Source organism: Anser anser (assembly GCF_964211835.1).
Source record: "Anser anser genome assembly, chromosome: 25".
Classification (NCBI taxonomy): domain Eukaryota; kingdom Metazoa; phylum Chordata; class Aves; order Anseriformes; family Anatidae; genus Anser; species Anser anser.
The window spans coordinates 5,168,381-5,195,047 of record NC_139746.1 but is presented as its reverse complement, the minus strand read 5'-3'; the positions used below and the strand labels follow the sequence as shown (position 1 = coordinate 5,195,047).

Below are 26,667 nucleotides of genomic sequence, written 5' to 3'. Positions count from 1 at the left end.
AGATTTTTGTGTTCCAGCGCGCGAGGCTTTCAGGCCAAGGGCTCGTTCCAAGCGGTGGCTCGACAACATGTGGGTTAATAGCTGGAGATGTGTCTGTCCACACAGGTATTTAAGGGATAATCTGTGTTGCTTTGTATTGTGCCAAGAGAGGCTGTGTCAGCTCTGGTCTCCGCTGCTGCATTTCCAGCTCTGCCCTAATTTTTGGGCAAGTCTCTCCATATGTACAATAGCTAGAAACAGTTTTGTTCCCTGGAGAGGCTTTGAGGTTTAACATTTATAAAACACTTTGAGATCTGCAGATAAAGGAAAGCAAGACAATAAACAGCGACCAAGGCTGTGCCAGACAAATACCCTGTATCACCACAACAGAGCCACGCAGGATTGGGTGGAGATGGCTTTTGTTCGAGGGCAAACAACTGCTCCAGAGCTGCTCTGCGGGCTTGGACGGAGCCCTGCAAGCAGGGGTGCAGCTAAACCCAACCCTGGCCTTTAGAAGGGCCTGTGTTAAGGAGGTGACGTCTGTGGGTAAGAGCACAGGGCACTTAGGTGAGTTTTTCCCTGCCCTTCCCATTGCCCTGGGTGCTCTCAGGCTGTGCCCAGGCTCCCTGGGAGCCTGCTCCGGAGGAGATGCCGCTGAGCTGCTCCGCGCTCCCCGGGCAGCGCACTGTAAAATCCCCTGGTAAACTCAATCCACTCCGTAAACCCCGCTAACTTTCTTTTAACTGCCTTTGCCTGTCCTTAGAGTGAACTCCTCCGCAGTCCCCCGAACAAAGGCAGGCAAGAGTGGGCAGGGACCGGGGCCGGTGGGAGGAGCGCGGGGCTGGGGCGCCCGGCACGGGGTGCTGGGCTCTGCCTGCGGCGGCTCCGCGGACATGGCAGCCCCGCGCCGGCTCTTTCGGGGTGAGTCTTCCCAACAGACGTCTGGCAGGCGCTGGGGCTTTTTTGGCAGGGGTTTGGAGGGCGGGGTGGGAAGGAGTGATTTTCAGCAGTTGCAATTCTGCTCTCGAGGGATTTGGAGGCAGGTGGGCTCGAGCGTCGGGCCGGAGATCCGCAGGGGTCTCCTTTGGGTGCCGTGCCGCGTTGGGGCAGGAGCAGAGGGCGTTAACGCTGCTTGAGGACACAGGATCCCGTTCTGGGAGCAGGATGCGTGGCACATGAGAATCGCTCATCTTTTCCTGCTGCTTCCCTGCCTTCCCCCATAACGTGAGACCCCCAAAACGTGTTGCAGCGAGGTGCCGCCGGAGGCACGGAGAGGAGGAGGGCGCGTAGCTGGGGCTGGCTCGAGCACAACGGCCGTTGTGAGCTGGGGGTTTCTCAGCCCCACACCGGGAGCAGGGGGCTGGCGTGGTTCGGGGCTGTGACGCAGCCTGGTCGCGGGCTTTCCTTCCTCTGCAAGGGGCTTGTGGGATGGTTTCATTTCAGCTGGTTTTAGGAACAGATCCAACCAGTGCCCAGCTGCCTGGAGATGGTTTTGCTTTAGTTCGAGTGGTTTGTGCGTATCTGGGCTTAACAGGAGAGAGACCAGCTTATCTGAAGAGTGCCTGCTCAGAAGCGAGCTGGGCTGTGCCCGGGCTCTTGCTCTGGTTTGGAGACCCCGACCTCTGAGTTTTAAATACGCATAGGTTTGTGTTTGAGCGAAACCGCACGCTGCATGCTTCAGGGCAGTCAGGATGCTGGGGAGCACCCGAGGTTTTGGGGATGCTGCTGGAGCAAGCAGAAGGAGCAGAACTAGGCTTGGCTTGCCTGAGGCCGGTCCCCGGAGAGGCAGACGTGCTCCTTGCTCCCGACAGAGCAGCAAACCCCGGGGCACGTGCTGCGCCGCAATGCCCCGTGGGCAGCGGGGAGGCTCACAGGGGGCTGCTCCCTCATTTCGGCTTGGGGCCGAGGGGTCCCGGCCCTGCTGGGGCAGCTCCCGCAGCCGGCTGTCCCCTCCAGCCGGCAGCCTGGCGAAGCGGACCGGGCTCTCGGGAGGTGTGGAGCTGTGGTTTCGCAAACAGCTGAGCCGGTGAGGTCTTCATCTTCCTCTTCCCCTCCCTGCTGGCCTGGCCCTGTCATGGGGGCTTCTGGGGCACGTCGTGCTCCGAATGGGGAACTGGTTTTCACGGGGTTTCCTGCTGTTTTACGCGTTCAGCAACTCCTGGAAAGTCCAGTGAGCCCCAGAACTTGCTCAAGGCAAATGTGGGGCAAAGCGTCCTTTCCTTTCCAAAGCGGCGAGTGCCTCGCATGCCCCAAGCCATCTCTCGAGCCTGGCGCAGTGAGGAACCGAAGGCGGCTTGGTTCAGCGTGCCGGAGACAGCACGTGATCCTTCAGTGGTCACTCACATTTGCAGGGTTTTCCTTGCTGAGGTTAGGAGTGGCTTGTTTTTTCCCTATTTGTATATGTATATATTATTTCCAAAGTTGCATTTGCAAGTGCAGCAGTGGGGCAGTGGCTCCTGCGCAGCCAGTGGTGTCCCAGCACACCGGGAGCCCCCGGTGTCACCCCCCTTGGACCCCAGAACTTCTGCACCAGGGCAGCTCTTGCTGTTCATGGAGGAAATAATTCCCTTGAGCTTCTTGCAGTTAAAAGGCAGCTTTAGGAAAACCACCAGAGAAATGTCTAATGGTGAATTTTGCTAGGCAGTTGTATCGGCGTTCCTGATAAGAAGCGTTACCGCTCGTCTAGACAAAAGCACCAGAACACAGAACATGATGTAGAGGAGAGGGAGACAAGATAATCTAATGGGTCCCTTTTTGTCTCCAGCCCATGGTTCCTCTAACGGTGGGATGTTTGTGGGCAGCACCAAAGGGCTCGGGGGGTCGTGCGAAGCCAGGCTGGTGCTTTTGGGGCTGGGGGAGACAGCGTGCGACCCGAGCAATGGGTTGGTGCCTGTCCGGGGCAGGGCGAGAGAAGGGCGCAGCTGGATGAGATGTCGCTCCGTGGCGGTGTCAGAACAAACCCTGCGGAATAAAACCTGTCAGAATAAACCGTGAGGTCCTCACGGGGCTTCCGAGGAGCTGCAGGGGGGGTATTTTCAGGGTATTGCTGTTAGCGTGAGAGACCACACCGGCTCCTAGGGGCCATCGCTAAGCGATGCTTGCGTTGCACCCAGGAAATGGTGTGAAATGCACGTGCAGGAGGGGGGAGCGTTGGTCGGTCCCAGGAGCGCGAGGAGCCGTGCCACACGAGGAGTGCCACCTGCTGGCACCTCGCCCCGGCCCGGCACCGTCCGCCCAGCGAGAGGAGAGCTCGGTGGGAGCAGCGGCAGCGTGGGACCGCAACGGGGCCCTGCGTCCTCGTGGCACGGGCACGTCCTCCACCCGCCGGGTGCAGGAGGAGCCCAGACACACGCGTGTGCCACGGTGGGCTCATCCGTACCCCCACGGCTGGTTGAAGTGCGACGCAGCTGGTGGGAGCGGTGCCACCCTCCTGTCGCATCCCTTGAGCTGGTCCCCATGCGCGTGGCCAGGTGACAGATGTAGGTTTAAAACAAGCCGCCATCGCAGTGCCTTGGTCTGTCCTCGAGGGTCTGGGATAACACGCTGCTTGGACGTGGGTGTCATGGATGGAGGGAACCAGGGCACGAGGTGCTGGAGCAACTTTTCCGTGTCCCCTGGCCGAGGTGACTTGAGAAAGTCTCTTGAGGCTGATGGGCAGCCAAAACCAATGGCCCAGCATTGGTTTCCCCTGAGGACAGGAGGCTGGATGAGACCTCGCCTGATGGGCTCTGCTCCGTAAGCCGGTGTCGCCCTTAAAACAAAGCTGATTTTTTTTTTCAGGTAAGCTCTTCCTGTGACGTGTCCTCTTGGCTTTAGGGGCAGAAGTGGAATTTGGGGCATGGAGCATGGTTATGCAAAGATGTGGATTCTTAGCAAGGGAAGGGACAAGTGAACATCTTGAAGTATTTATAGTTAAAGAGGGGAAAAAAAAAGTCGTGGTTCTTGGAAACGGTGCTTCTTAGTAGCAAGTAGATCAAATGCAGCCCTTTTTAATGCAATTTAAATAATCGATGGTATATTCAATTACAGAAATATTTGGCAGAGCTCTAAATAGGTCACATCTGTCCTTAAACCGTTCTTAAGGTAAATATCTCACCATGCTGTGCTGCGTTGACTAAATTCTGCAAGAAGCGGTGCCTGGGAGGGACCCCTCGTGGGCTCCACGTGCGGTTAATCCCCCAGACCCTGTGCCGTGTACGCTGCTGGGGTGTGGGTGTGCTCTGGGGACCCTGCTGTGGGTGTTTGGGCACAGGGGGTCACAGTCCTGCACTTACAGCCCTCCAGCCTGAACTTTTTTGGGTTTCGGCATCGGACGAATGCAGTGGGTGCACGGCTGCTGCGCTGCCCAGCGCCGTGCTTTGGGGGAGGTCTGAGGGGTGAGCCCCACGCTGAGCCATGTCCCCTCGGAAAAGGAGAAGGGGGAAAAAAGACGAACCTCTGTTGTGGCAACCGCGGTCTTGAAGTTATTTGCAAACAAAAGCTGGAGCTCGGGGCTTGCCTCGGCCCCGCGGAGGAGGCAGGTGGTGTTGAGAACACTTTGTTTGGGAAAGTTTTTCTCATTGTGTCGAACAATTCTTCTTAGATGATCCTTCCTGTGGGCTGAATCATCGGCTCGGCTAACACGTTAGCTCTCCTCGCCAGCCCCGCGCCGGTATCCTGTGCGGTCCGGGGCATCCTGTGCCGGGGAGCGGGGCTGCCCAGCGCCCCGCAGGATTGCAGCCCCGGCCTCTAGGGCAGGGCAAATGGCCTCGGCCGTGCCTCCCCTTTGCCTTCCTCCCACCCACGCGTGCTCGTGCTCCCTGGGCAGATGTGATCTGTTTTTTCCTCTTGCTCCAGGGGATTTCGCAGGGCACGCCGCTGGGCTGTTAGCCACATGGTGTTAACCACCAGCCCTCTTCCCTCGAAGAGAAGGCTCCCAGGTAAACTGCCGAGGACACCGAGATTGTGGGTGTTTGGCCGTTTCCCCGCATCATTTCCCCATTATTTGGAAACGGCCTGAAATTTGTCTAATTTTTAACCACCTCTGGCCTCCCTGCCTGCTTGTGGCAGCAGCGGTAGGCTGGGAGCGCTCACGTACACGGTGCTGTTGCCGCTCTCGGGACGTGTCCCAGGGAAATCGCTGAGGAAAGCCTTCTCCTTTGATCTGAAACATCTCTCTTGCGACATTTTCGACGGTCAGGTGGAAGTAAATGGGCTTCTGGCTCCTATTTTCCTGCTCTGGGAGCAACGGAGACCCAGCGGGAAAAGATGTATATTCCCCTGCAAAAGGACAGCGCCCCCATTGCATTTCTGACGCCCTCATTTTATTTTACGTTGCAAATTAAACAATACTTGGAAAGATGCAAATTGGAGCGGAAATAGAGGTAAATGCTTCTAACCAAAATAGTCTGGGTGTGCGAGCATCTGTATGTATATGCAAAGCACACGATTGTCTGCGAAATCCGAAAGGTCAGTGCGTGGCGTCCCGGGGGACACGCAGCCATCGTATTTCATTCCCCGCTGGCATCGGGCTGCTGTGCGCGCTCAGCAAAATGAATTCTTTCTTCGGACAACAATGCGTGCGTTAGTGTCGAGTGTCTGCATCTTTCATGAGTGTGCAACTTTGTGGTAAAACAAATGAGCTGGAAAAAACAGGATGTGGATTTACTCTCGCTCCTCTCTCCCCAAAGCTTTCTGTTTAATGGGATATAACCCCTTGCTTCACGGATAAGCCTCTATCTGCTGGATTTAAGTTGTTTTGTGGTAGCAGACATGTTGATGTTGTCGGACGTATGTGATGCAGGACATGAAGAGAAGTTCTCTGCGGGGCTGTCCTCGTGTTTAGGTTGCCTTGTGGGCTCGCTGCTCCCAAGAAGCCCTCGGAGGTCTCAGAGGGGCTTTGAAACGGGAATTTGGAGTGGCACGAGTCCAGTGTGTAGGCCAAGGACTCCTCGTACTTCCTTGGGTTTCTGTATTTAATACTATTAGCTTTTTCAAGTTTGCATGCCTGGGAGCAGACCGCGGGGAAGGCGAAGGGGCAGCGAGGCCAATGGCCGGCGCCGCGCTCCCTCCCGCTGGTTTTCCAAAGCCCTGCTGGGAGCACGGCTTTGGGGCATGTTCCCGGGGGTCAACAAAAATGTGTGGGGACAGGAGGGGGGGTCCTGTGCTGTGCCCCTCGGGGGCTAATGCTGGAAGCAGGGCCTGCGGGGTCGGCTCTGCGCCGCCCCCGGCCTCTGGTGCCCTCGGAGCTGCCAGCAGCTGCCTGGAAGCTGTCGCCTCGCTTTTTGGGTCTCTCCATCCGCGGGTAGCAGAGCTGTTCCTCTGAATTACGCCGTAATCCAAGGTGCTAACAAAGCCAGGCTAATTCTGACGTTTGTTATCAGCCCGCCTTAAACCAACGTTGTTCTTGGACGTGTCCCCGCGGTTTGTCCCCGCTTGGCATCCTGCTCCTTGCAAAGCGAGAATGGGGCGGTGGGCACGGGGGGAGGCTGGGGGCGAGGGGCATAGGTAGGGCCTCCCGGGGAGGCTGGGGACGAGGGACACGAGCGGGACCGGCCCACGTGCTGCCGACCTGCTGAAGGCACTGCCTGGCCCAGCCCCGTTATCATCTGTCCCATTTTCGTGCTGCTCCTTTGTGCTCTTGTTTGGTCGTTGCTGTGCCTTTGTTTTCGCAGCTGGTGGAAGTGTTTTGAGCTTTAAAGTTTATTTTCTTCCCTCTGGTTGTCGTCACAGGTTTGTTTTCTTTCTCCCCGTGGCATCTTGCTGGCCGTACTCGGGGCTGGGAGGTAGGCCTTCGTGCCTTCGTGCCTTTCTGCAGGAGGAGCGGGCTGCCTGGCTGTTCTCGGGAGGCCCGCTGGCCTCGCTGCCTTGGCCTCGCCTCGTTGGCTGTCATTAACTTAACGAACCCGTCCAGCTTGGCCTCTCCCCCGAGGAGAAGGGCCACAGTGCAGCGTTTTCCCACCACCTGCACATCGCGCCGTTGTTTTGCACGGCCTCGATGGGGCTGGTCCAGGTGATTTATTTTCTTAATTATGACTTGGAGGGGGCAAGCTCCTGCCTTGACCCCTGTTACCAACGGGGGCGGGGGCCCTGTCCCTGCTCTCGGCACCAGGCACCCCTTGCCCCTGTGCTGGGTGCGGTGCCTGCTGGTTTTCTCTGCTCCTTCCTGGGACATTGCCCTGTCCCCTGATCCTGGCCTGGGGGCTGCCGTGGAGCCTGCCCCGTCCTGCGAGAGCTCTCGCAGCCACCCCTGGGCTCAGAAATCCAGGCTAAGCACTTCCCTAACCCACAGCAGGGGCTGCAAATGCAGCTCTGTTTGGAAACGCCGCGCGCATCATCTCCCAGACCATCTTCCAAAAGCCTGTGAGTACAAAATACCTCCTTGGCTTTTTTTGCCCTTTCTGGCTTTGTTTTATCTGTAGATTTAATTTCTCTTTCCTGCTTTGTCTCCATACTCATCCCTTGCCCGAAGCCAATGGGGAATGGATCAGTTCTCCTTGCTCTCTTTGGGGTACCTCTCCCATTTTTCCCCGGCCCCAAATATTTCCTAAAATCCCACTCAGAGTATGGACCATGCAGCAACTGCTGAACCAGAACACGACACAGGACATGCCAGAGCAGATGCAGAGCGGAGGAATTAATGGCCACAGAAGTGGTGGAATCAGCTTTTTTTTTTTTTAAGTCAAAATTATCCCCGTTTGGGGAGGGGGAGCCAGCAGCAGGCGTCCCCCTCAGGGTCGGGGTGCGGGCGCTTGTGCGGCATGGCCGCGTGCGCCTTGGTTTTGAATTCCTCGTGCTTTCATCGTCACAAAGATAAATGGGGAAGGGTCTGCCCCATAAACCTGTAGGGTTCTGCTATGGCAGGTTCCGAGGTGACCTCGTTCAGGGTCCATCCCTCCTTGGGGGGCCTGATCCGGAGGGCCCACCAAAGCACTCGCTTCCTTCCCTGGCAGCAGCAGCACGGAGCCCTCCCTGCCCTGCGGCTGGCAGCGCTGAGCATCCCGAGCTGCCCTCCAGGTGTTCGGCCCTGCTTGCTCTTGCTTTTTTTTTCCTTTTTTTTTCCTTTTTTTTTTTTTTTTTTTTTTGCGTGGGGGCTGGGGGGGGTGGAATTGTTTTGTCGTGCGCCGGGAAAAGGAAGTGAACAAATTGTATAGTCCCATCCACAATCAACGTCCTGTAAACAGCCGGCGACTGCCTCCCATTCAAATCTGTTTTTTCCTATTCGGGGGCGGACGGGGCTGGTAAATAAACAGGCGGCCGCTCCGAAACACCCCGGTTTTCCCCTTGGCGAGGCCATGCCGGTGGCCGGGGGGGCTTTCCCTGGGGATGCCTCCGTGTTGGGATGCGTTGGTGCCGTTGTTTCTTGCCGGGCGGCAGCGCGTGGGCCCGGGGAGCGAACCCTCGCCAGGAAAAACAAGTTTGCTGGTTTGACTGGGACTAAAGCTAATTACTAGTCGACTAATTTTATTGATTTCAAATCCCTTTTAGCGGAGATTTTGCTGTGAGGCTGATCGCCAGAGCGATTAGGACACAAAGCCGCTTAATTTGGAAGTGTTTATCACGCAGCCTTCTGTCACCTCTCTTTCAAATCAAATTACGGTGGCACCGGTGGCTGTCACCGCAGCATCCCACCTCCAGGCAGGCACTGGGCGTCGCGTGGGCACCCTCTGTGCTGCCCGGTGTGTTCACGGGCATGGCCCTGGTGGGCTTTTGCTTGTGGGGTTTTTATTCCCGGCTCTGTATTCCCGTCCTGCTGCGACGAGGGCCACCAGAGCCGCCTCGCTCGTGCTTGGGCATTGCCGTCCGCCAGCAAAGCCAGGGCTGTGACTGCTCCCAGAGCAGGGGCTTGGCCTTAATATTTCTAATAGATTTATTTAAAAAAATAATAATAATAAAGGGTATTTTGATGGGAATCAGATTAAGGAGGGCGCTTTGATGCTGACAGATTGTGCCGGGCAGGGTGGAGGCATCAGGGGGAGGGAAGCGCTCAGCCCGGCTCAGCTGCAGCCCGAGCCGCGCAGCGTCCCCCGGTGACATCCCCGCCAGTGTCCCCCAGTGTGGGGCTGCCACTGCCTTCTTCTGAGGCCAAAAGCGAGGCATCTTCAAGGCGTTTGAACGTACTGGACCACAGCTTTGCAGCTTTACGTGTGCTCCTCCAGGTGTCCTTTGGTGCAGGGTTTAAGAGCAAGCCCTTGGTCTTGGTGCACAAACGGTGACTGAGCAGTCTTGGGGGCAAGATGTCCCACTCCGTGTGTCCCTGCGTGTCCCCTGGGCCCAGGGGAGCACTGCCTGCCCCGTGGGTTTTGCTTGCAAAGGGATTACTGGGGATTGAGCTCCTGGTGAAGGACCTGCAGTGGCTGGATGGTGGAGACATCCAACACCCAACCCCACTCCCTGCCAGCTGCATCCCGGAGCTGTGCTGGGGTCGAGGAGTTGAAAGCTCCGAGAAGCGCCCCTCCTGAAGCCGTGGGGCTCTCCGATGGCTCAAGGGACAGGACACCTTCCCAGGTAGCAGCCAGGGCTCTGGTTATTGACTGAAGCCAGAGCCAGCATCTCTGCATGGCGTTTTCAGCTCCAGGCATCCCGGGCGCGGGGGCTGGAGCAGCCTGCGGAGAACGGGGTGGGAAGGAGCGCACGTGGCCGCTGCTGGGATGTGGGAACGGGGCAGAAAACCACACGCCCTCCTTAACCAGTTTGCTGGTTTCAGAGCTGCAGGTTCCCTCCTGCGTGGGGAGCTGCTCCCGGGGCCCAGACAGCTCGTGTGGGGCGGGACAGGCGTCTCGGAGCAAACACACCAGCACCCTGCTCGCCTTGGGAAGGGGATGCAGAAGGCAGGGGATGCTTCGTAGCACGCAAAGTTGGGGTAGTAAATGCACTGCTAAATTCACCTTTCCTCTCACTCGTAACTGAAAGCCCCCGTGGTCTGAATGTGTCCTTAGAGGGTGTGCTGGGGTGGCGAGGGCATGCAGGGCCTCGTGGCGCACGGAGGGCTTTTACTCAGGCTGTTTGGGCAAGTTATTTTTATCCGTGCTGAGAGCTTAGAGCGGTTCTTGTCTATCAGCTCTTCTTAGCTGTGGCACAGAAATCGTAAGGAAAAAAAAATGACTGTCTGACAGCTACATCTTATTCTATTAGTACATTTTAATTAGAACATGAGCAAGAAATGCATTATGAATATTCATGATCAGGGTTATTAAAATGCACAATTAATCTGTACGTTTTTTAATAACTGTATTAATGGAGAGAGGAGGTAGCTCCTATTTTTGTCTTTTCTGAATTGGAAAGTATGCCTGAACTTGGTTAGTTGGAAAAGGGTTTTATTTTAAAATAAAGTTGGCCCCGACCAGCTGCGTGCACGTGTGGGTGTCTGCAGAAACTGCGCGCGTGCCCTGCGCTGGGAGAGCGTTTTCAGCACTGCAAAGCTCAAAAGCTGGGATATGCCAGGATTACGCTTGCTGGTGCAAAAGCAATCCTGCTCCCTGCCACGCGAGCTGGATACGATCTCAGCTGGGGCCTTGGCTTTATTTCTTGCCCAGGACCTTGTGCACGTTCGTGTGCAGGGAACCTGCTCTGGGGACGAGGCAGGGCTGGGGAGGGAGGGAGGTGCCCGCAGGTCCCCGTCCCGTTGCGGGGATGCTCAGGTAGGGAGCGCAGGAGGTGACGGCCTTGTCCTGCAGGCAGGTCCCTGAGCCAGGGGGGATTTTTTGGAGTCCCCCTCGAGGGGTTCGGGTGTGACTTTTGGAGGCTTGGTGTGCTCGCAGAGCTGGGGGAGCCCGACAGCTCTCCCTGCAGCACGTGAGCAGTGCCCGCAGGCAGGAAACTCAGTGGCAGTGCCCAAAGCACTCCCGATCTCCATCGGGATGGGGACAAGGCGTGTGGCCTCGCCCCCTGGGCCGCTGTGACCAAAGGGTCCTGGTGAGAGGCTTGCACACCCTTGGGCGAGCACCTGGGGATGTGCTGGAGCTGCTGCAGCCTGTCCCAAACGCCGCCCTGGGCCCTTCTCAGCCCGGACGCCTCCGTTTCCTGCTCCTGCCCCTTCCTCCTCCTCTTCTTTGGGTCCAGCCCAGCTGCTTGGTGCCGTGGGGAAGGCTCCGGAGCACCGGGAGCGATGGGTGAGCGTCACAGGCTGGGGGAAGCGTGGCCGTGGGTGGTGGCGGCAGCAGCCTCGCAGCCTTGCGGGGTGTGGGCTGAGCCTCGGGTGGGTGATTTTCCAGAAGCACCTGCTTTTGGCCAGCCTTTGGGTTTTCACGGGTTTGGCAGAGGGCATTTGCTGCCGAGTCGTAGGTCTGATACAAAGGGTGGGGAGAGCAGGTCGGCACTACATTGGGGCGGTTGCCAGAAACGTAAGGTGGGCAGGGTGGTTTTTTAGTCCTGGCTTCATCCCAGAAACGCCTGAATTCTTAGAACAGCTCCAGGCTGAAAATGGGACGTTGTGCAGGCACCTTTCGCCCCGGTTGCTATGGCTTGGGAAGATGTGAGACTGTTTTTTCGAGCTGTTTGGAAAGGCTCCGGTCCTCAGGCTGGCCCCGCCGCGCGGTGTGCCGGCACAGGCACGTTTGGAGGCTCCCGAGCCCGTTTTGTCTCTGCGCCTGCTGCTGGGCTGCGTACCGCTGGCTTTGCTGGCCGGATGCGAGAGCGATAGCCTCAGCTCACCGCAGCCCCGTGGGTGCCTGGAGGCACAAGGGCCCTTTCGGCTCCCCCCGGGCTTTGTCCGGGGCTGGCGGCCGGCTCGCGGCACCGGAGCCTCAGGCACCGAGCGGGCCCTTTGGTGCTCCCCCCTGTACTGAGCCCCTGCCTCCTCCCTCCTTCCCTGGGCAAGCCTGGCAGTGAATTTTGATTTTTTATTTTATTTTGTCATTATTATTATTATTATTGGGGATTTTGGCAAAAATTCATTGTGGGACTTCCAGGCACCAGAGCCCCACCCCCAAGGAGGCTGCCCCATTGAGCATCCCCCCCTGGGGCGGCTCCTCTTGGTTCGGGGGGGCTGGAGAAGGGCCGGGGGGGTCTCGCTGGCTGCAGCCACCGGGGCATGCCACCGTCCTCGTCCTTCCAGCACGAGGGGCTGAGTTTTCGCCAGGGGTGGCTGAGGCTGCGGTTACTGCTTGCGTCGTCACCCCGACTGCCGGGATGCTCGAAAAGTACCCGGGAAAGCAAAGTGAATAGAAGGAGCCTTTCTGCCTCCCGATCTCCACTGGTGTTTGCGGGGTATGCAGATGAATTGCTTTAGAAAAACACATTAGCAAAGCAAAAGTTTATTCTAGGAAGTAGGAGGTGGGAGAATTGGCAGTAATTCTCCCTAGTATCCAAGGTATTATTAGAGGCTTATCCCTGCTCTGCACAGTAATCACATTGGAAATTTTTGATTAGAAAACAAAATCTAAATGAGAATTATGAATATTCATTAGGTGTAGAGATTAATATGCATAATTATGCAAATTAGACAGCAATTAAACACCAATTCTCTGGGGAAATGATTAACACAAAGGCACAGAAATAGAAGGATGTAATTTGAAAGAAGTTTCTGGTTAAATGAACAGTAAGGGGAGCGGAGGAGACAAATACATGGCGTGTTTGCCATAATAATCAGCTTTGCTAAAATGCAGGCAGAGTGCGCCCTGAAACTGCCCAGCCCTCGCTGCTCCCCCAGTTCCTCCTGTCGGGGCCGCTCTGTTGGGAGCCCAACGTCCCGTAAATCCTGCCGGCACCCGGGCTGCTGGCACCCTGACGGAGCTGGCCGGGGCAGGGGGAGCCCACGGAGCCCCCGGCTTCGGGGATGGGGACGGGGTCCGTGCACAGTTTCAAGGCAGAGGCGGCTCCAACCCTCTTGTGGGCTCGGGGGCTCTCCCCAGCAGCCCCGCAGCCGACCCAGCTCTGGCCCACCAGGGTGAAAGCAGGTGGAGGAGGCACGGCCTCTGCCTCGTGCCGGTCTCCCGTGGCACCCGTGGGTGCAGGATCCTGTCCGCTCTGGCTTCGTGATGCCTCAGACGTGAGCCCTGGGTGCTAGCTCCCATCCACCGCACGCCGGGTTGGACATCCCACTGCTCGGCCGGGCCAGGGCTCCAGCCTCGCCTGCCAGGAGAAGTTTCCTCCGTGCAGTCGCGGCGCCCGATTTAACCGCGGAGCTCGGCTGCTGCGGCTCCCCGGGCGATTGTGTCCCGGTGGACGCCGGCCACCTCCCTCGGGCACCTCGTGTGCTGGTCGCCCAAGAGGCACAGCCTGGGCGGACCTGGCAGGCGATGAAAGGAGACGGTTTCCTACCGCAGCCTGCGAGCAGGCACGTTGCAAAACCCCTCCCGTTGGGTCGCTGCCATCCTGGGCTGAGTCACCTTTGCGCGGGACACGCTTCGGAGGGCTAAAAATTACCCGGGTGGGAGCAGGCTCTGGTCGGAGCCGCAGTGTCCGCGCACCTTCCTCTGCAGGAGCACGGGGCTTACATCAAAAGTAGCCTTGAACAAGCATGAGCCCCAGGTAGCGGTGTGCCCCAGCACGTCACACCCGAGGCTCTTTCAGGCTTGTGTGCTCTTTTGATGGAGAACAGAGTTTTTTAGCCCATGATCCAGCAGTGGGCAAGTCTGCTTGCACGCTGCTCACAAGCAAAAATCGGGTCCCGTGGAGCACCGGGATGGGCGCGATCGGTTCTTAATTTGCAGCCCTCTTAAACATCAGGCTTCGGGGAGAGCAGGCTCCTCGGCACCGCGGGGTAACGCGGAGGTAAAATACTCGTTTCTCCTCTTCCCACTGCCCCGTGTTTTGAAGCCTTTCCAGGCTGCGGTGGGATCGGCTTTGAACTCCCAGCTGAAGTGGGAAGGTGGGGATGGAGAGGGGAGGATCGGTCACGCCAAGTGGAAGTGGTTTATTAATGAAAATATTGTTTTGTTTGTAGAAGGAAGAGTTAATTTTGCGAGAACACCTTTGAGGCTTTGCTGATAAAGCAAGAGTAACCTTTGTTCTTCCTGTTTTTCGGTAGGTTTGGATGAAAGACCGGGATCAGGTTCCTGGGGAACGGGAGATCAAAACAGCTCCACATTTGACCAAGGAAGGGTAAGGATAAAGCACAAACACCGAGCTCAAATGAAAATAAACTGGGGCTTTGCGATGGCCTCTCAGTGCGCGCATTGTGCCCAGGTTGGCTCTAGCCCTGGAACAGCTTTTTTTGCCCCATTTTGAGTGTTGTTTCTGTTACCAGAGGGGGCACCGCGGGCAGAGGGGCCCCGACCTCATCCCCGCAGGCTTTGCTGCTTTGAGGTGCCCCTGGAGAGGGCAAAAACCTCGCCCAGACCTGGAGCCTGCGGTCTTCCCTCTCCCCATGCTCGGGTTTGGGCATGGGGAGAAGAGGGCTCAGCGCAGGGGGGTTGGGGAGGGCCCCGAATGGGGCTGAGGATGGGGAGAACTGGGAGGATTTTGTCGGGAAGCAGCCGAGGCTGCAGCAGCACAGAACTGGGGCCTGAGGAGGGGAAGAGAGAAAAGACATTAACTTAATTGAAATGGTGTTTTTTTGACAGATGCTCATGTTTTAATGGGTTTGTGTGATTCGTTTTCGCAATGACACCGTTCCCTTCCCTTAGGTCAGTGGCGGAGCAGGCGCTGTATCATTTCTCATTTTTATAGACCTCCTCCTCTCCCCCTCTGCCCCCCCCGGCTCGGGGGGGTTCTGGGGCTCTCTGCCTCTCACCTGGCGGGTGCTGAGCCGCTGAGCAAAGGCAGAAACTGTTCAGGAGCCACCAGCATGGGGCAAAGCCTCCCTGTGTCCCTGCCTTGGTGCCACGTCCCCTCCAAACGCTGCAGCTGCGCTGCCCGCTCCCTGCCGTGAGGGTGGGATCGTTTCTGTGCCCTGCTCGCGAGCTGCCTTTGACTTTGACCCTTCTCGCTGCGAGAGGCACTGCGCCCCGACAGCCCAGCCTCTCCAGTTTGTGCGGTGCGCTGATGCGACTTGGGGGCTGATTGGGGTTTTTTGGTCTCTCCAGGGACTGCCCATACAGTAGCAGCTCGGGTCTTTTTCCTTCCTCCCCCCCTGGCATCAGGTCGTGCAGCACCACGCAGCGTCGCGCCGCGTTAGGTCGGGCACGCGTGTAGGTCGATACCCACGCACGCCTTGCGTGTTCAGCTCAGCGTCCCCGGGCACCCGCTGATCATGTCGGTGTTGCTTCAGCAGAGCTATGGTGAAGGCCCCCACTACGGCGAGCACAGGGACCTGCCGTCGCACAACAGCATATCTTCATCACCATTCCTGGGACCTGGACTAGTGGGTAAGTGCCTTCCGCTGCCCCATAGGGGCGGGATTAAACCGGGGCGATCTAACAGGGAGCGGTACGTGCTTACCGGGAGCGTTTGCGCTGCCCAGCGCTCCTGCTTCCCCCATCGCACCCGCTCCAGAAGGGGCTATCGGAGCTGTGGTTAAAGGGGCTGCTGGCCAGAGGGTCTCGTCAGTGCCTGATGTGCGCGGCAGCCTCTGGATTTTATGTGCGTGATTATTTTTCCCTGTTCTGCAGTAGCACCCGAGGGCGATAACAGAGATTGATGCCTGCTGCGCTGGCACGGGAAGGGCTGAGTTTGCTCTCAAGGAGCTGGTAATCAGGGGTGGAAAGGCATGCGGGGGGGGAATAGACGCAGCCCATGCTTAAGGTCTTGCAACAGGCTCGTGGTGGTGGCATGCTCTGCCTTCCAGCCTTGCTGCCGTGGGCAGAGAGCCAGGGTGCTCCTTCCTTGAGGCACTGCGGTTCGGGGGGGGCTCTTTTTGTGTCCTGCTCGGGCAGAGCCCTCTGCAGGGCTCCTCCATCCCTCATCCAGCTCCTCAGCTCCTTGTGCCGGGCAAAACAAGGGACAGCACGCCTCGCTGTGCCAGGGACCGTGATCCTGCGGGACTGGGGTGCGTGCCACGATGTACCCGGTTCCCTCTCCCAGCTTGGGGGTGGAAGGAGAGAGATTAAGAGCAGAAAATAGCCATCTTGAAGGTCTTAGAGAGCTCTAATGACATTAGGCCAGGATTTGGGGTTAGTCCTCCCCACCTTTGCCCACGCAATGGTGGCTCGAGCCCTCCAGCAAGCGCTCGTGGTTGCAAGGGTGGGGTTAGCAGAGGGAATTGTGTTTGAAGCAGAAAATCCCCACCACGCTCTGAGGTTCCTCCTCCAGAGCTGGTCAGAAAGGGGAAGAGAAGAGCGGGGCAGCACTGGGAAGTGGCTGTCAGCGCGCTTCCTCCTCCTGGCCCGTGTCTGGGGCACGGGGCTCATCCTTAGCCCCGCTCCCCCCGCTAAACTCCTCGCTGCTGGGGCGGGACGTTCGATTGTCCTTCGCCTTCCGAAGGTGGAAGAGCGTTTCCGAGTGGCTCCCTCTGCGCGGGCGGTTGTTCCTTCTTATTTTCTGCCCCAGGAGGATGTAAGCAAAGTAGGAGAGATGTTCCTTAATAAGGCAGGGGAGCCTTGATGTAATGCAGCAGGGTTTCGTGGGGTGTGCGCGGGGGGAGGACCCCTCCCAGCCCATCCCATGCCGGGGGCAGAGGCAGCCTTGAGAGCTTCCAGCCGAGAAGGAGCTGCCCGGGGAGGAACACGGAGGTTTCCCCTTTGATGTGTGCAGGGAAGACGCGTTTGGCTTCCTCTCAAAGCCAGGGCTCCCGGTGCTTGGCAAGCACCGCGGCACTCCCCGACGGGGCTGCGAACCCAGCCGGTCCCCAGCACGTGGAGCCGGAGCCGCCTCCGCCCCGGCGGTGACTTCCAGCAGCTGCCACCAAAGCGGTGGCGCCCAGCGCCCTGCGCTGCCCCCGGCCCTCCTGCTGCCCGTGCGAGGTCTCGGGCGCAGCACCCAGAGCCCCGCCACCAGGACGGGAGCTGGGGTGGGGGGACCGGGAAAGTGCAGACAGGAGGGGCAGGGACCTCCGGACGTTTCAAAGTCTCTTTTGTGCCTAAAATTGAATGCGGTTAAAGGAGAAAACACCGGCTCCTGGAGCAGGTTCCAAAATAAATAAATCGGTTTTGCTTAGCCTCCGTGCTCTTGTGCTGAGAATGACAGGCTGGAGGAAGACCACAGGTGGAGTTTTCTCTTCCCCTTTGCCAAACTGAAAACTTTTCAAGTGGCAAAATCATAAATGGAAGATGAGAGAAGGGAGAGCAGGAAAAAAAATCCCTTTGCATATGATAGCAGTAGCAAAGTGGGCGGGAAGTGTGAGCTTTGGAGATGTCACTTCAGTGTGTCACTCGCTGGTTTCCCAAAAGGTTCCCCCCAGGGGGCACAAGCTGGGAAAGGTGATGCCAACGGGGCAGTCAAGTGGGACTGATGAATTTTAAAGCATAAGGAGGTGGAAGGGGCAGATTAGCATGGACAGACACATCAGGTGGTACCGGATGGGCAAAAGGTGCATGAAATGCGCTCACGTAAACCCTTCTCCAAAATAAGAGTTCGTATCCGTTTCCCACTCAACCTCTATTTCTTCAGGGAGGATCAGAAACCGCTAGAAGAAACATTTCAGGAGGAACATTGTCCTTGTCGGAAACCACGGCCTTTTGGCCCAGGGCTCCCCTCCACGTGCAGCGTGGCTGAGCAGCCATGGGGAGAAAAATGCTTCAACAGCCCCCGCTGGGGAGGGGGCACAAAGCTCCGGCGCAAAGTGCTGGAGAGATTTGATCCCAGACGGACGGAGCACGTGTGGTTCTCTGCAGTGGGCGATGAATTCGGGGGGCGGGAGGCACGGGCGCTGCTGGCTGCGGTACGGGCGCTGCAGGCACCCGGGTGCGCTGGGCTCGCAGGGAGGCTCTGCAGATGGCAGCGATGCCCCACGCAGTGCACGCCTCCCCCAGGACTGGTTTTGAGTTCGCAGAGCACCCTTTGAAAGGAGAAGTGCTGCTTTCCTTTCCGTTCAGCTGGGACACCAAATGTGACGTTTGGGGCTCACCGGTGGTCTTTAGGTGAGCGCACGGCACCCGGCACGGTGGGAGCTGGGCTCTGGGAGGCGCTGAGCACAGACCGGGGGGGCTGCTCCCCCAGCAGGACCCAGGAGCTGGCTCCCGCTGCTCTCGGGGCTCCGAGGGCTGCCCGGGCCCCTGCTTGTGCGCGTTGGGAGGGGGATGGCACGAGGGCAGTCTCCAGTCAGATGCTTTCCAAAGCGCAGGGTGCCCCTCTGGCACAGCTTCCAATCAGCAAAGCACTGGGAAAAAAGCGAGAGGGATGTCTGCAAGAGTGGCCGGGTGGGAAACTGGCCTGCGTTGCAGTGGACTGGATGAGCTAAGTTTATAAAAAGCCCTGGAACGGAGCTGCTGTTAGTGGCATGAACAAGAACCTGCCCTGGTGCCAGGCAGGGGACGGTGACCGCGATGAGCAGGGAGCAACATCCACGTGCTCCATCGCCCCCTCCAACGAGTTCCCAACCCGTGCCCCCTCGGTGCCGCTCCCCGAGGCTGGGTGACGATGTCCTGGCGAGGTCCAAGCACTGGGGGTGCGCAGTGGGACGGGGACCCCTGTGGCCCTGGGTGGCACGAGGTGATGGGGGCCATCCCTGTCTGCCCCGAGGGGGGGTGCCGGGACACGGCACGGTGACGAACCGGCTTGTCACAGAGAGCGAGGAGCGTTTTTTGTTTTAATTCACCAATCTTCCAAGTCAGTCACTCTTTTACCATTCATCTTCAGCAGGGGGAGTTGGGGGGGGGAATTGCTTAAACAGCAGGGAAACTGATAAGCCATAACAGATTTCTTTCTAGTAATTATTTCTAGTAATTAGCTTCTTTTCAGAGGAGTGTTTCTAATCTTGTGTGCATTGTGAGCTGTTGTGGATTGTGTTCTTCCTGGACAATGGTTTTAATCTGCCTGCGGACAGGGGCTTGTCGCCGCTCCTGTTTTTTTTTTTTTTCTTTTTTCCCAACCTATTTCCCCCCTCGCTCTTAATGGCTGGCTGCGTTTTTCCTCCCCTTTCTCCCCGGGATGTAATCCTGATGGAATTAGCGGGGCTGGGAGAGGCGCGCTGTGGGTGGGAGCCGGGGCTGGGGTGATGCGAGGGCGCCCGTGTGAACTCCCCGTGGGCTGGAAGGGGCCGCGCGGCGGCGAGGCACCTGCGTCCTCCCGGCAGGCGCTGGCAGAACTTGTAGGCGACGTGGATCGCCTTTTCTTGTGCGCATCTGCCAGCGGGGCTTGTCTCGGGGAGAGAAACGGCAAAACCGCAGGTTTGCTTGAAAGCACTGCCCGGCTTGTGTTGGAGGGGAGATGCCCGCGCTCAGCCCCGGGGGCGAAAAGACCGCGGGACGTGGGGCAGCGAGGCCAGACCCTGCTCCTCCCGGAGCTTGTGGCTCGCCTCGAGAAAGAGGAGTTTTTATCCTGTTGTTTCGCCTCGCTCCGGGAGCAAACCTGCGTTTGGGAGGGGAGAACAGGAGTCCTGGGTGCAGCCCTGGGGAGGGCTTTGGCTGAGCGCCGGCGCTGCGGGATCCTGCAAGAGAGGACACGCCGGGGAGAGGGGAGGGATTGGGAAAGCACTTGTTGAGCAGGGTTGAAGGCAAGGGAAGGGCTTGGCAAAGGGGGGTGGATGGCAGGGCTCGCAGCAAAGCAAACCAGTGAACGCCATAAATATGAAATGCTCCCAGCCAGTTTCTGGGTGCACCTCGTTTTTAAGGTGCTCTCCGCAGTGCTTCTCCTTTGCGTGCTAAAAGCTGCAGGGGCAAATCCAAAGGACGTGATTCCCTTGGAATCCAATTCCTCATTCAAAGGCTTTTATTCTTGGTATCCTGATTTTTTCCAAAGTTCGCTTGATGTCCGCCTGCCTTCTCATCCTGTGGGATTTCAGTAATTTGGAGGTGGTGCCTGGGGAGATTCCTGGCATTTGCTCTACCGAGAGCTGCTTCCATCGTGGTCCATGCTGCTCTGCTGGGGTTTAGCTCTGGTTTTTTGGGCTGTGCCAAGTCCTGGAGCAGCCTGGTGTGCTGCTTGTGCTGCCGGGCATCTCCCTGGCACCAGAATCAGCACCTCCTTCTACCAACTTCAGCTTTGCCTGCTCTTTTTTTATATAAGCTCGGTATTTGTTACGATCCAGAAAAGTTTGCCATCCTTCCAGCCTTCCTCCTCCCGCCTTGTTTTCCTAGACAACTGAATTTAAAACTTCTGCTGCTGAGATTTCTGCTGCTTTTTTTCCTTTTTCTATGTCATTACGGAACAGAGCGCGGGCAGGCACCGGGGCCGCGCTCCCTGCTCGCTCTGAGGCTGCTCCCGTCCCGCGGAGCGCTGCCGATCAAAGGGTGCCGCGGAGCGCTGGGACCAGGCGCGCTTTGTTCCCGCCAGGAATCATGTCAGACGAAAGTAGCAGGTTTTTGAGAAAGATTGGGCAGACTTTACGCCGGGCTGCCGTCGTCGTATTTCTGCTCGCGTGCCTTTCAGCGCGGCGTCGGAGGCCGTCAGGGCGGCTGGTGGCGGACGAGGTGCTCTGCCCCTGGCTTACAGTGCGTGGAAGCAGCGACGTGTTTGCAGAAGAGAGGGCTCGCGGTTGCTTAACAGCTAAACCATTGTGGAATTACCCTGGTTTTCCTCTGGTTTAGGAGTGATCGCCGTCTCCCTGATGACACAACTTGTTGAGTTATTTGTGTAACGCCGCCGGCGCTGCGGCAAATATAGCCGCTAAGCGCTTTTAAAAATTAGGTCATTTAAGAGATCTGTCCTCTGACATTTTGACCTCAGTTTACTTAACGTTTAAGCCTCTGAAACGAAACAGCAGCGGGGCCCGGCCGTCAGGATGCCAGCACGGGGAGGAGCGATGCCAAATGGCGGGGCTGGAGCCGCCCGGTCCCTCCTGGGGCTCTCGGGTTCGGCTGCCGCAGAGGAGGGACCCGCTCAGAAATTTGGAGTTGAGTTCAAGGCCCCAAACTAAGTCAGTGCCAGGGGTGGCAAAACCAAGCAGCCTCCTCTCCGGTCCCACCTCTCTGCCTGTTTCACTGGGGCTGGTTTGGGGAAGTTTTCTCCCCCCCCCATCTTTCAGCCGCTCCCCCAAACCTCTTCATGGCGCTTGTAGCTGCCTGCCGGCCCCTCTGCAGCCCCAGTGCATCTTAGCAGGCTTTAGGGTAAGCAGATTGGCAAAATCCTCCCCCTGCCATTTTTGCTTGCTAAGCCAGCCCAGGGGCAGGATGCAATCACCCCAGCTGGGGAGGGGGTTTCGCAGGGGGCTCATGGAGCCCGTCACCACCCGGCTGCATCCCTGCACATTCCCCTGCACTGGGACAGGGACGTCCTGCCCCTGGCCAAAGCCTTTCTGAAGGTCATCTCCTGTCCCTCGCCCTGTTCCCCAGCACCGTTAATAGGCTGTAATTAACAGCAGGGGAAAACTCCGTGTGTATCTTAAGTATTTTAAGCCCAGTTTTCTTTTTTTTTTTTTTTTTAGTGAAAAAATGCCTGCTCCCCACTACAAAAACGTCTTGTTTTGCTTCACATTGGGGGAAAACCCCAAAGCTGGCTGTCAGGATGCAGTGTAAAGCCATTGCCTCTTCTCCCAGCCAGGGGTACCCCCTCGCCCCCATCCCACCCTCCCCGGGGCTGCGGCACTGCCCCGGCACCCCTGGGTGCTGCCCGCCGGGGCCGCGGCGTGCTCCAGGGAGGTGGCTGCGAGGGAAGGGGCTGCGAGGACGTTTCAGAATGGAAACATTTCACCGTGCCTCTTGGGTTTCTTTTTATTTTTTTTATTTTTATTTTTTTTCCCCCTCGAAAGCACTATTCTCAGCAGCGCGTGGGCAGGGTGAGGTTGAGCGCTGGCAGGAGCCGCCGCGGGGTGCTCAGGGTGCTGGGGCGCGTGGGCCTGGCTGGCAGCGGGGCTGATCCTGCTCGCAGGACTGAACCCAGGGGCTCGAGGAGGAAGGGGACGCTTTTCTGTTCAATGCCTGCTCTGTAGAGCCGCGTGGTTTTGGGGAAAGTTGAATATCCACCAAGAAAGGGGAAGGAGATAATCCGTGAGGAGCAGGAGCTCAGTCCTGCTGAGATAGTGCTTCCTATTGTATGGGAAGTGCACGCAGTCTGGTCAGTCGCGCCTGGCTTCGGGTTTGCTCTGCCCCTGCCTCTGCCAAATTTGGATGGCTTTTTTTGATATGTCTGGAGGGTTGGTTTTTTGTTGGTTTTTGTGTTTTTTTTTTTGCTCTGGTCTGAAACTGCCAGTTTCCATGGCCACAAGCACTTCCCTGCATCGCAGCCGGTTTGGGGTTTTGCTGTTCAGGGACCGAGCGAGCCCCGCCGCTCGTGAACTTGGAAGAGCTCCTGTGCCAGCAGCAAGCTGCTGCCTGCTGCGGGTGCCCCTGCTGGCGGGGGCAGGAAGCTGCTACAGGAACGGGCTTCGCGCCTCGGCAGGAGGGCACGTGTGCGGAACCCCCGCTTCCCTCGGACACCAAACATTAATTGTGTTTTTTTCTTCCCCTGTAGGGAAGAGTAGCGAAAGAGCCTCGTACTCCACGTTTGGAAGAGACACAGGGATGCCAGGACTAAACCAGGTAACGATAAAACGAGTCGGGATTTTTGCTTCGTTCCGTGGCTGCGCTGCGAGGCGTGAGAGCCCAGGGAAGGGGAACGCGAAGCGCCCTGGCAGCTTGCCTCTCACCTCCGGGCAAGGGGTCCTGAAAAGCCTCCGGTCTGCTCAGGAGGGGCTGCCGGGTGCCTGCGGTTCGTACGTGTGCGGTTTGTACGTGTGCTGTCAGAGCCAGCAGCGTGATGGAGGTGCTGCCCCCTCCGCCTGCCTGCCTGGGGGCTGAGCACCGCTGGTGCTGCTCGCCCTCCTCTCCCTGCTCCCCTCCCGCCCCCGGCAGCTCCTGTGGGGCAGCTCCGGCTCCGACACCTCCATCACGCCACGCCGCAGCTCCCAGGCGTGCTGGAAGCAGCTCGGGCTGCGAGAAGCCCGTGCTTGAAACAAAAAGGGAGCGAAAGCCGTCTCTGGCTAACATCACCCCATGCTCCAGAGGGAGTCTGCAGGGTGGTCTCTGCCTTGCCTGGGGGGGCATCGGGTGGTGGCTGGGTTCTGTCGATGCTCATCTCCTTGGTCGGGGAGGGACACGGCTCGGGAGAGCTGCCCCTGGCAGCAGCAGCCGTGCCCCGCTGAGCTGCCCCGTGGGAAGCCCAGGGGCAGGACCAGGGCTGTGCAGTGGGGGGGAAATTCGCTTCCTGTGGGGAATCCCGCGGGTGTAAATCAGAGCCCGGGAGCGCAGTCAACCAGCACTGAGATAATCTCGCCTGCTGCCACGGGCAGCCAGAAATAGCTTTTTGGGAAGGAGCGAGCACCTCCGCTTCGATGTGCTGCTGCAAGAGCCCCCGGAGCCCTGCGCTGGTGCCCGAGCACTGCCCCAGGAAGCCGTCTGACCATTTCATCCAGCTTTTGGAGCAGCTTTTGGCTGGGCAGCTTTTTGTTTTATAGATGTACACACACACACATATTACGTGTTTTAATTTTACACAAATTTGTCATAATTTCCTCTTCTCTGAACTGAGGATGTTTCCTTTGCTGAAACAGCTGTGCTGGCTGTCTGTGCCAGAGTGGATTTAATTTACCACTGAAGCTGCTAAAATAAAAACGGGACAGATGCCAAGCCGTGCTTTTTAATGTTATGGTTTTGCTGGGGTTTCGTGGAGGAGGGGGAGATATAAGGTAACAGACAGGGGGTGGGCAAATGGTGCCGCGGGCTGGGAGAGGCCCTGGCGCGGGCGCGCGGGGCCGGATCGGGTGGCGGCGGGCGAGACGGAGCCCGTTTGATGTGGAGGGGAGACAAAACCCCTCTTGTCACGGGCAGCGAGCGGGGCCGCCTGCCTGCTCGCCGTGGCCCCCAGAACAGTTGTTGCTTCTGGCTCTGCTTCTGGCGGGGGGTTCAAACCTGGTTTGCTGGAGAAGTGATGGAAAATTGTCCGATGGCAGATGCCTGGGAGCGCGGTCCTCCCCAAAATGCCCTCCCCAAAATGCCCTCCCCAAAATGCCGTCATTCCTTCCCAAAACACCTCCACTGAGGCAGGTTTGCAGCTCCCCATTCACTTAACCCGTAGCTGCCTCCGGAAGCATTACCAGGGTGAGGAAGGGGAAGGAAATGCCCTTTTCTCTGGGAAGTTGCCTTAAAACCTCGGTGGCTCTCCTGGAGGTACCTGCGGATGGAGCAGGGCAGCAGTGACCGACCACCGGCACCTCCTCCAGCCCCTTGCTTTTCTTGGCCACGCTGCTCCATGGCGCATAGCATTTTCAGCGCAAAGGTAATATGACCGGTGGAACAGATTGCAGGAATTCTACCAGCTGTGAATACATGAATACTCTTTCCCTCCCCGACCCCTTTTTTGAGGAGGCTGAGCTTTACAGCAGTCCATTTTTCTTTCCGGTTTCTCAAAAGCTCGAAGTCTTCCTTTATTTCAACTTGTCCTCCGAAGATGGCTTGAAACTAAGCTTGTGACTCAAAGGCCCTTTGCCAGCCCTGTTAAATTCCATGTAAATACACGTAATTTTCTCCCGAGGTGCAAGGGGCAGTGCCGACGGCCGTGCTGCTCCCCTGGGGTCGGGCTCCCCCCAAGGTCAGCTCAGATAAACACGAGGGAGGAGTTTCCTCTTTTTAGAAAGAGAGATTTGACTTTTCCCTGATAAAAACACAAGAGAAAACCACCAAGAGAAAAGGCATTGCAGCTCCATTGCTTTGCCTGCGATGGGTCTGGCTGCCTGCCACCATGGACTGGAGAGGAACTGGGATCGTGGGCTTGGTTTTACAGGCAGGGAGGGACTTGGAGATGTGCGGTCAGATGGGCCACAGACAGTGTAACCTCTCCCATGTCTTGCAACCGAGATAAAACGTGTGTTTAGGGTGATGTTCAGGCACGGCTGAGAGTTGAGACAGCGCAGGGGCTCTTCCAGGAATGCATCCTCTTAACGCATGGGTTTGCTGGTGGGTGAGCGCTGTATCTTTGTTCCTGTCCTGGTGCATCCCCCCCAGCTCCCAGCTGTTCCTGAAAAGGGGGAGAGAGAAAAGGGAGAGAGCTCTTACCCCAAAGTAAATGGGGGGCATTACTCAGCAGAATAAGCCAGTGAAACCACATCGAGCAGAATGAGACCTCACAGCCGGGTCCCCAGCAGAACACCACCACCCACGGGCCCCTCGTGGGTGCCACATGAGCAGAGCTCGTGGTCTCAAGCAGATGCTTCCCACCTGCTTGGGTTTGCCGGCAGGATGGCGAGGGAGACACAGAGCCCGTCAGCCTGACGGTCGTCTCCTCTTGGCCATCGTAGCAGATTGTGATGCTAAAACCATCGGCGGGGTGTCATCCTGCCCCGGTGGGCAACGAGGTGGCACGGTGAGCGTGGGATCGCGATGCTCGCTGCTACAGCACCTGCTGGAGCGCACCCCTGGCTTGTAGAGAGGTGCCTCGCTGGGGTCCAGTGAGAAAATACAGCTTGAAAAACCCTTTTCTTGCTGCACACGTATTCCTCCCCACCCCTGTATTTACATTATTTCCTTCTGGCCCTTTGGCTTGTTGTTTTTTTTTTCTCTTGGCTGAATTTGTGCAAGGGTGGCTCAAGGCAGCTCTGTTCTCTCCGAGGGAGCGCGGTGGTTTTCCAGCGTAATCACATGGAAGGGCTTCTCTGTCTCCTTGTTTGCAGACTGGTTTCCTGCCCAGCGAAATGGGAATCGCGAGTCCGAGCACGCTTTCCCCCACCGGGGTGAAAGGGGGGTCTCAGTATTTTTCTTACCCCAACAATCCTCGCAGGAGAGGTGCTGAGAGCAACATAGGTAAGTCGCTTCTGGCACCCCCAGATGCCACCGCTTCGGTCTGTGCTGAGCCTGGGTCAGGTCTGCCTTCAGAAATCAAAATGCTCAGGCTGCCGTGTGTTCACATAGGTGCAAATCTGGCATTTGCTTTTTTTTTTTTTAAGTATATATACAAAAACCACCTGGGAATTTGGACTCTCAGTCCTGTGGAATTTCCTTCTTTCCAGCAAATGTCAGATTGGGTGAAAGATGCAAATGGCTTGAGGTTCTTGTAAAAACACCTCCAGCCACATTGCACATCAGTAGTCGTTCCTGGAAGACCTTGGGCTGTCTTCGAGGTGTTTTTGTGGCTGATGGCCCTCGGCAGAGCCCTTGTCCCCCTGCAAGCGAGCTGCAGCAGCGCGAGGTTGGGGAGCTGCGCACCCCACAGTGGTGGGGTTGGCTCTGAGAGCTCTCCCTGCCCAGCTGACCACGTCTGGATCCACCTGGAAATTGGGCATTTTGCTTCCAGTGGAGGTTAAGGTTGGGTGTGAATTTAATTTTCGAGTGAAGACGAGGCCCAGTTCACCAGAACTTGTGTTTCTTGTCATGGTTCCACCCGTCACCCCCACCAAAAGTCTCTTTGTTGCTATTTTGGGCTTTCCCCAGCAAACGAAACCAGAAGTGACCTAGTGTAACATGTTTTTTTTCCAGTACTTTTCAGAAAAAGGCATTCGCTTTGATATTGCCACTTGAAAATGGTGCTGCTTTATGTTGTCAGCCTGGGAAATGACTTTTTGCACCGTTTCGTTCTGTGTGATGAATTTCTCCTCCTGAGCTCTACCCAGCAGAGTCCTTGGCTCCACAAACTTTTAACCGGTGCTTCCTCTTGAGCCATTCCTCAGGATGTTTCCTCAGTGCCTCCCCCCAAAATTTGTCTCCCACCCTGCCAGCTGTTTGGGGCTGGACCTGGGAGGGACCGGCCCAGATGAGCACCAGGGCTGCCGTCCTGCAGCGGGGAAGCTTTCCAAAATATTTATCTTCTAAGGAACAAATGAAAATA

The 26,667-nt window shown here is 57.5% G+C and overlaps 1 protein-coding gene across 17 annotated transcripts in view; it reads left to right on the top strand.

Annotated features, from left to right (window-relative positions):
• The window catches only part of TCF3 (transcription factor 3), a 73,714-nt gene that overhangs the window by 24,169 nt on the left and 22,878 nt on the right, over positions 1–26,667 (top strand). For 7 of the 17 annotated variants that reach the window (XM_083810778.1, XM_083810790.1, XM_083810788.1 and 4 more), the window contains 4 exons: positions 13,928–14,001; positions 15,110–15,206; positions 22,324–22,391; positions 25,517–25,646. In XM_083810778.1, the coding sequence (XP_083666904.1) occupies positions 13,928–14,001; positions 15,110–15,206; positions 22,324–22,391; positions 25,517–25,646 (369 nt within the window). Of the gene's footprint in view, positions 1–801; positions 901–13,927; positions 14,002–15,109; positions 15,207–22,323; positions 22,392–25,516; positions 25,647–26,667 lie in introns of those variants that run through there. The other 10 variants (XM_083810783.1, XM_083810782.1, XM_083810781.1 and 7 more) reach the window with 4 other exon arrangements.